The sequence below is a fragment of the Drosophila miranda genome, chromosome XR, assembly GCF_003369915.1.
Source record: "Drosophila miranda strain MSH22 chromosome XR, D.miranda_PacBio2.1, whole genome shotgun sequence".
NCBI classification, from domain to species: domain Eukaryota; kingdom Metazoa; phylum Arthropoda; class Insecta; order Diptera; family Drosophilidae; genus Drosophila; species Drosophila miranda.
Genome location: NC_046674.1, coordinates 23,927,262 through 23,935,806, shown reverse-complemented (window position 1 = coordinate 23,935,806; position 8,545 = coordinate 23,927,262). Strand labels below are relative to the sequence as shown.

At 51.5% G+C, this 8,545-nt stretch overlaps 1 protein-coding gene across 6 annotated transcripts; it reads left to right on the top strand.

Moving 5' to 3' along the window:
• Positions 1–538: 538 nt before the first annotated feature.
• LOC108151601 (large proline-rich protein BAG6) lies at positions 539–6,802 on the top strand. Of its 6 annotated transcripts, none has more exons than XM_033386290.1 (12): positions 539–639; positions 894–1,213; positions 1,290–1,407; positions 1,472–1,683; positions 1,751–2,539; positions 2,615–3,305; positions 3,451–3,531; positions 3,762–4,346; positions 4,575–5,147; positions 5,207–5,331; positions 5,393–5,692; positions 5,753–6,802. In XM_033386290.1, the coding sequence occupies exons 2-12, from the start codon at positions 1,148–1,150 to the stop codon at positions 6,098–6,100; spliced, it is 3,888 nt and encodes a 1,295-aa protein (XP_033242181.1). In that variant the 5' UTR covers positions 539–639; positions 894–1,147; the 3' UTR covers positions 6,101–6,802. The 6 variants fall into 6 exon arrangements, with proteins under 6 accessions (XP_033242181.1, XP_017135774.1, XP_017135775.1 ...); XM_017280284.2 differs by lacking the exon at positions 539–639 and adding an exon at positions 804–835; XM_017280285.2 differs by lacking the exon at positions 539–639 and having other exon boundaries at positions 781–1,213; positions 4,578–5,147.
• Positions 6,803–8,545: the final 1,743 nt, after the last annotated feature.

Below are 8,545 nucleotides of genomic sequence, written 5' to 3'. Positions count from 1 at the left end.
GTAAGAATAAGATGAGTGGGGCATGAATAGGCATGCGTAGGGTAGTAAAGGTTTCCATATGTAAAATTGTGAAGTTGAGATGAAAATTATAAGGAAATAAAATAATGAATTTCTAATTGTTTCGTACGGGGGAGGAGGATCCGCAATACCGAGAGGGTGACTGCACATGGCAGGTAGATTCAGAACGTTATGACCCGGATCTCAGGTAGGGTGGGCACGTCAGAGGTAAGACACCGACACCTCGACCTCGTCCACATCTATGTTAGGGGAATGGGATATTGATTGTCGAGTAGAGTCCGCTCGCAATTTTGGTTTGTCGGTTATTTTAGTTGTTTCAATTGTCCGAGATGGGAAGCACCCAGCCCTGGGATGACTGGCTAGCCGGCCTTGCCCCAAAGAAATAAGAAAGGTTCGTAACAACATTTAAGTTTCTGTATATTGTGAAGTCGAAATTGTATTGAAGCACTAACCATACATCAAATACATTTTTCAGTTCAAACGGCGCCGGCTTTTTGCTACTTTCGTTGGTGTAGGTCCAGATAGGCAGCGCCACAGTTATGCGATAGATGAAGAAGGACGACGAGTTCGGGTAACGACCGGGTGGAGTGCGTGTCTACAGATTACTTACAGATTATATTAGTAAGCATCAAAAAAGACAACCGTCTCGTGGGAATTCTTCCCACGGACATACTATCGCATACCGCACCCTCAGAAATATACTGTAATATACCGCTGGTATGTGCCGCTGGTATATTACAGTATATTTCTGAGGGTCAGACTGCATATTGTGATCGATAACATAACAACAACTAAACTTGTTGGAAAACCAAATAGTGTAACATATTAATATATACATACTTATGTATAATTAATACGTCATACACTTTTCACAGCTCGGTAAACTTTACGTGCGTGAGTGACCAACGAGAAAATCAGAAAAGACGAGGAGCAAGGGAAAACAATAAAACTGCTAGCGCGAGAAACAGAGAGCGAGATAGAAGGTGACAGCAGCGACACCGAAACCGATTTTCCTCCCCCCGTCATCACCCTTGCAACAGTCTGTTTGGAATTTTTTTTTCGGTGTGCGGTGCAAAAGAACAAATTTCACTGATTTTCGTGGCAGCCCATATAAAAGACAGCAGTAAAAATGAAAATAAATCTGAAGGTAAAAACCTTGGATGCGCGTACACACGAATTCAACATCGACAATGAGGTAATTTTTGAGGTTGTGTGTCCAGAGTGGAAGCCCTTTGACTAAAGCACACGCGCGTCCCTCTCTCTCCACGTAGATCACGATTCGCCAGCTCAAGGACCAAATAGCTGAGAAGACCAGCATTGCAGCGGAGAACCAGCGAATTATATACCAGGGGCGTGTGCTGGCCGACGATAAGCAAGTCAAGGAATACGGTGAGTCATTTGTCCCTAGCCACAGCAGGTACTTTTGCTAATCTGCTGGCATATTCCTTTGAAGATGTCGCTGGCAAGGTATTGCACGTCGCCGAGCGCCCGCCCTTCTCGCAGCGCGGCACCAATGCTCGCCACAACGATGAGCCCATGCGTCCCGCTCGCACAGTGACACGTCCGCCGCCAGGCAGCATGCGCACTTCGCCCTACTTCCGCGCTCTCGATGGCATGCTAGTAGGAACGATGTCCATACCAGTGCCCAACGGTCCCGGGGCTGGGGTAAGTCTTCCCAGGAGACGGTTCTCTTTTTTGATGCTTACTGATTTAATCTGTATGTAATCTGTAGACACGCACTCCACCCGGTCGTTTCCCGAACTCTTCGTCCTTCTGCATCAATCGCATCACTGTGGCTCTGCACATGATCGATTGCGCCAACAACATCGCCGCCTATCTGGAGAACCCTTCGGTGGGGCTTAACAACCAATCCCTGGACATTCTGCAGCGCGGTCGCTGGTCCATGGAGTCGACAGTGGTGGAGGTAGGCGTCTCTTCCACTGATATGCCACGTAACAACAATATCATCGACATGGTCCAGGACGCGGTCACTGCCGCCCTTACCCGCACCGGCGCACGCAACTACACTGTCCTACAGTTGCCCACGGTCTACACCAATGAGAGTGGCGAGACGATGGAGCCGCGTGCCGGAGAGGCAGCTCTCGAGGGAGCCGCCGGAGCAGCTGCCGACGCCAATGGCGAGACCACAGCCGCCACCGTCATAATTGAAGATGTCATTGACTCGGACGATGAAGATGGTCCAGACGGTGCCTCGGACCGATCCGCCACCCCCACACCAGAAGGGGATGCAGAGGGAGCTGTAGGTGGTCAACCTGCGGGTAGTGCTAGTGCTGGTGCTGCTGCTTCCGGTCCCAGCGCTGCAGAGAGTGCCAGCAATGCTCCAGCTGGCGGCGATGGCGTCCCAGCCAATGGGGGTCCAAATGGCGCTACACGTCGTCGCACTCGCCCGCAGGTGCTGGGCCATGTCATACAGCGCTATCGCGGTGTTCAGACGCGTCTGGCACCCTTTGTTGATCGCTACTACGATATACTTGAGAACGATCCCACATTTGAGGAGAATGTAAGCCAAAGTTACCAAAAGGGAACCCGTGTCTGGTCTTTACCTCTTACTAAAAATCGTTCTCCTCCCCCGCAGGACACTACTAGACGGGAGAATGCCCAGCGCATCTTCGATCGTGTCTCGGAGGCCTTCCACTACTTATCGCACGCTCAGCACGCCATATCCGACCTGATGCTGGACCTCTCGCAGCCCGGGCCACGCGTGCTCACCTGTCGGCCCATTCTCGTGGAGCAGAGCGGCTACATACGCTCCAATAACATATTCGCGCCCCATTTTGCGCCCCTCGAGGTCCTGCAGCAGGCCACCAATAATGTGGACCAGCGTGCTCCCGGTGCACGCCCCCCGGGCCTATCAAGGAATGTCGAAGAGGCTGCAAGAAACACTTTGAGTGCAACTGCACAGATAATTACACATGCAGGTGCTAACTACGCGTCAGCCATGGCTAGAGGAAATCCGAGACCAAATGCAGCAAACGCGGCACCAACCGAACTGCCTGATGCAGGGTCCGCGACTACCAATCCGGTACCTTGGGCCGCGGTCTTGGCCCGGGGTGCAGCCCAAACTGCAGCTCTTGCTTCCGTTGAAGCTGCTCAGGTTGCTCAAGCAGCCGAAGCCGCTGTTCAGATGGCTGTCGGAGCGGTGGCCGCCATTGGCATACCTACCCAGGGTGGACCCGTTGAGGATCCCGTCGATGAGCCAATGGTGGCACGCAATGCAGTCCCTCAGGCCTCCCAGCCACAGCCGCAGCCACAGAGTCTTGGATTGGGTAAGAATTCTGTGTCCAACAGTTTACTGTGCGTTTCAGATATACAATTTGTGATTTCTGTAATACCTAAAGAACTTCATAATTGTTAACCTTAAACTGTATCCTGACTTTTGAAACGCCCATATGTCCTTTGTCGAATTTCTAGATGAAGCTCCAGATCAATCTGAGGGGCCCCGATTGCCACCTAGGCTGCGGCTCTATATGCCCGTGGCCCTGCCACCGCCCAGTATGTTTTGTGTTTTAATTGCTGTTGATTTTGCCCGCCATCTCAGACATGGTCCCGTAACGCTCATTTCATTCACGTTTGCATCCCTTGTTCGCTGAGCTGCTAGCTCCGACTCTCAGCTCCGTTTTAACCTTGTTGTTTCGTTTTCTTTTGGCTTGCCAGCCTCCAATCTTTAATCCCTGCCCGCATTCGGTGTTAAGGTGGCCCTGCTAAAGCTTCTTCCTTTGCAGATCCCCAGCTGGATATGGCCCGTCTCATTCAGGCCGTTGTGAACAGAGCCGCCAACGATACTAACGATGTGCAAGTGGAGTTCAGCGCCCCCAACATTATGTCCATCAACTTGCCCGTGCATGTGATGGCTGCTGCCGTACGTCCCCCAGCCCCGGGGCCAGAGTCAGCGCCCGAAGCGACCAACGAGAGTGGACCGGCTGCAGGAGAAGCAGCTACCGCGGCCAACAGCAGTTCCAGCACTGGAGGAGCCTCGACCTCGACAGGCACGCGCAGTGGAGAGCAGCGGGCCAACACATTGCCGACAACCGCCACACAGACGCGCTCCACGTCACGGCCCCAGATCCAGATTGGCGGCAACAACAACTGGGGCGGACGCATCGCGCCGACTCACACGGCCTTCGACCGCTTCCTGCCGTGTAACAGCCACCACATTCGCGAGCCGGAGCCGCTGCCGCAAAACAACAACAACAGTAGCGCCAACAACAATCGCAGGCCAAACGCAGCTATGGAAGATGGAGGCGCCGATGCCCCCTCCTCCTATGGTTCATCGGCTGCCTCGGCCGCCGGCGGAGGAGTGCCTTCTGGTAAGTTTTCCTACGCAGATCTTCGTTGTCTGCCACCCTCATTCTCTCTCATTGCACAAATATGCAGTCGGAAACCACAATTCATGCGACTGCCGATAGAAGGGTGTGCCTTGGGGCTGCCAAGGCACACCTTTCGGCCAATAGTTTCCAGTGGCTTACTCTGACAATTAACCCCATCATCAAGAACCTCAAATACGTTGTTTAATACTGTACGAAATATTTCGCAAGCAGCTTCAGCCAGCGCCGTCAACAACACGGATGGAATTGCCGAAATGGTCAACTTTTTTACCACACCCAACCGCACAATCGCGGTCAACCTGAGCGTTCCACCTAGAGAAGCTACAGCTACAGCTGCAGTCCCAGTCACACCCACAGTCACACCGACATCATCATCACACTTCAGTGATAGATCGAGTAATCTGCGCTCGGAGCTGAGCAGCTTTCTTTCCGCCAGCGTCTTCGAGGGAGCGCCCATCAACGAGGAGACCATACCCGGCGCCATCAGCCGCGCCCTTGAGTGGTTCACCGAGAGCCTGATCTTTTTGCCGCAGTACGAGCTGCCGCAGTACGACTCGCGCGAATCTGTAACCAACATCTTGCGCCAGAGTTTGCGCCTCATCATGGAACTGTGCATTTCGGCCCCCAGCACTGTGGGCCAGTTCGAGCAGAGCCTCAAGAAGATCTGTGAGCAGTTCCGCGTACGGCTGTTCAGCGTGCTCTTACTTTGCCTGGGCAGTGACAATGCGGAGATTTACTGGCACCTAACGATGGCCAGACTGCGCAACCCACTGCGGCATACCAGTGAGTATATCCTTCCTGCACACTAACAGTTTGGCACTTCATCACTGATCTTCTTGCAGGTTTCCAGAACCAAGCCTTGTGGGTCTACGTTGACCCCAGAATTCCAACCCAGACGGACACCGCAGATGCCCAACAGTTCCTCGTCCTGCGCAACGTGCAGACAGACCTTGGCACTGCTGGCGAGGTAAGTTCCCTGACTCCTGTCTTTTAGCATTAAGCCTTATGCAAAACGCAATAAATCACAGCCGCAATTCGGTGCGCAACCGTCGCGTGCCTTCAATCTGCAGCAACAGCCAAAACAGCCGAACCAGCCGCATCAGCAGGCACAGGCGGAGGTGCTCGACACGGACGTGGAGATGACTGAAGTGGCCGGCAGCAGTAGCAGTAACAGCAACACAAGCGCCACCGCCACCACCACCAGCAACAGTGTTCCCGTAGCGGAGACATCTCTTCCACCGGTGGTTCTCGGCTCCGAGTCCTGGCACATGAGTTTCCCCAGTGACTGGTTGCCCGCGATAACGCGCGACCTACAGACGCAGGCTGAGGTAAGTGCCCCAAACTTGCCCCACCTGATCAGAAATGAAAATCTCTCGGTGTTTCCGCAGCAAAACAGCCCTCAGCCACCCTACTCTGATGCCTACATTTCTGGCATGTCCGCCAAGCGTCGCAAGATCATCCAGACGGATAAGCCCACGGCCAACGTGGAGTGTCTGATTGCCAGCGGGGTGCAGCGGGCCATTCAGAGCGCCGGGCTGGGTGTCAATGCAAACGGAACTGCCGCCAGCTCCTCACTTAACGTAGATGCTGTGATCGATTCGATGACCCACGATGCGTCCCTGCTGGCCTCCTACACGGAGGCGATGCGCACCAATGTGCGGGATCGGATCAAGAAGGACGTTGACTTTACGCCCAGCAAGTATCCGCAGATCGCCAAGTTCACAGAGCATAAGTAGACGAAAAACCTTTTGGGAGCTTAACAAGCGACCTCCCCATCACATCGTCGGTGTGTTTGTGCGTGTGTGGCGCTTGTTGTACATTATACCTTTAAGTATACCGTACATATAGTACTTTAGTTAATTGATAAGTTCTGTTTAAACTATGAGACGACAGCGGCGGCGACAACAGGCGAAGAAAACCATAATCGGAACCAACCACAATTGGAATCAGAATACGGAAGGACCACCACACCCAGCGCACCGAGTAATACGATAGAATGATAATAATAATACCCAACCGATATTTCCACACACTGCTGGAAACGAAATAAAACCCACACAAAAAGTGAAGCCATTTGGGACAACGATACAAAAAAGAAGGAGCATATTAACCGAAACAAAGGCGATGGACGATCGACGATGGCTGATGGACGACGGATGGACTAGGGCCACACACGATGAGGCTTTGGTAGGGCATGATACCATCTAAATGCTTTCAATTGCAGTCCAAGTGGCGATGGCGTCCCCGTGTCGCGTGACGTATTGGGTCTCGGCCAACAGAGACCCGTGACGACAGCCGAATTCCAGCTAAATATTTTGGCTGGCGCCGATTGACGTGAGCCGCCTGAAGGCACATGACTGTTGATGACGAACAATCAGGAATTTGCAGCCACCGCTCAAGTGGCGACAGTGCAAAAACAGACCCATTACAACAACCTACGCGCGGCTAATGGAGCAGAGGAAGGGGCTTCTACAGGGAACGACCTGTACCAACACCGGGCCGCATCCCACACCAACCGATCTGGCGCGCCATCTGCCTTTCCATCCATCCAACCGGACCCCATCCCCCATCGTCACGAAATTCCTTTATATCTTAATATTGTTGTCGCCTGCACTCGAAACACGAAAAAGTGTCACATTAAAATTGTTGAGTATATTTATGTGCAAAAACATGAAGAAATACACAAAATCAAAAACAACAAAAATCGAGCAAAGAAAATAAAAATTGTACGAATAAATAATAATAATTAATATATCGCGCTTTTCTTTAAATATTTACTCTGTGATGATTGGATTTTATAAATAGAGTGGCTACGTAATCGATGTATATTTTTAATACCAACAGTTATTCGGTCGTGACAGTGGACAGTGCGTTTCGAAAGTGTAAAGCAGAAAACAGCAGATGTCATGTGACCACCTTTTTAATGCTCAAAAGAAATTCGAAATCGATATGGTACGTCCTTTGAGAAAGAATTGCATCCAACAATTAAATGATGCTTGGTGGACTCACGGACTTATGCAGTTCACATCCTATCCCAGGGTCCACCAATCCACCATATTCTGGATATTTAACAGCCAATCCTCTACAGGCACAAGGACAGACTCCAGAGCACCTGCTGGAGGAGGCACATAGTCGAATCGTATGGGTATGAAAAAGGGAATGTTAATAGTTTTAGGTCGGATCTTTATCGATCGTTTAAAAGGATCCTACAAAGAACAGTATCCAAACAACTCCAGAGATTGCAGCCTAAATGGCGATGCGATGCGGCTGATGCGACCGGGCTTGTGTGTCACCGCCAGAAGGCAGAAGTGGCAATCACTTGAAGGCCTCTCCACCCGTTGATTAATTGCCCCCAAAAGGGGAGAGCTGGCACGCGCATTGAAAGCGGTTCGGTTGGGTCTGCTCTCTGCTCTCTGGTCTCTGGTCTCTGGTCGGCGTCTCCGGTCTCCGTCTCGGGGAATGCGCGGAATTCGCAGCCTGGGCATTTATGGGGCCCCTGGTTCATTATGTATGCGGGTCCCCAGAACTTTGAAATAAATTAAGGCTGCAGACTTTGATGCATGGCTCCTCGCAGGCCTACTGCTCCCTTGCTGCACTGTGATTGAGGCTGGCGCCAAGTAGGTTCGATGGAAAATTTTCATCACAGTCACTGGGGAATTGAAATGTTTTTGGCTCGATCTCAATTAGTGTCGTCGCTAATCCTTGACCTCAAGACCAGACCCCAGAGCCCAGAGCACAGAGCACAGAGCCTAGGCATTCCCAAGATCATCTCGGTATAAGGCACTGAAACGGAACGGATCGGAGCAGATAGGAGTAATTAAAAACATCTCCCGAAGATGATGCCAGATTGTGTGGCAGGCGGCAGCGCGCATATGTGCGTGCAGCAGCGTGGCAGTGTGTAAAGGACAATTTATCAAAAGTGCGTAAAAGTGGCAGCCAGACAGACAAACAAGCAGCATAACAAGATGCACCACATGCACGTACATATGTACATATGTATGTACATAGGGTTGTACATATGTATATACATATGTGCGTGGCTATGTAACAGCAGCATGTGTATCGAACATGTGTCCATATCCATATGCATCTCGTACCCGTACATCGATGATGATGTGATGATAATGATGCCCCATACATAGATCGACGACGGCATGGCCTAGGTTCCTGAGAAGACAACT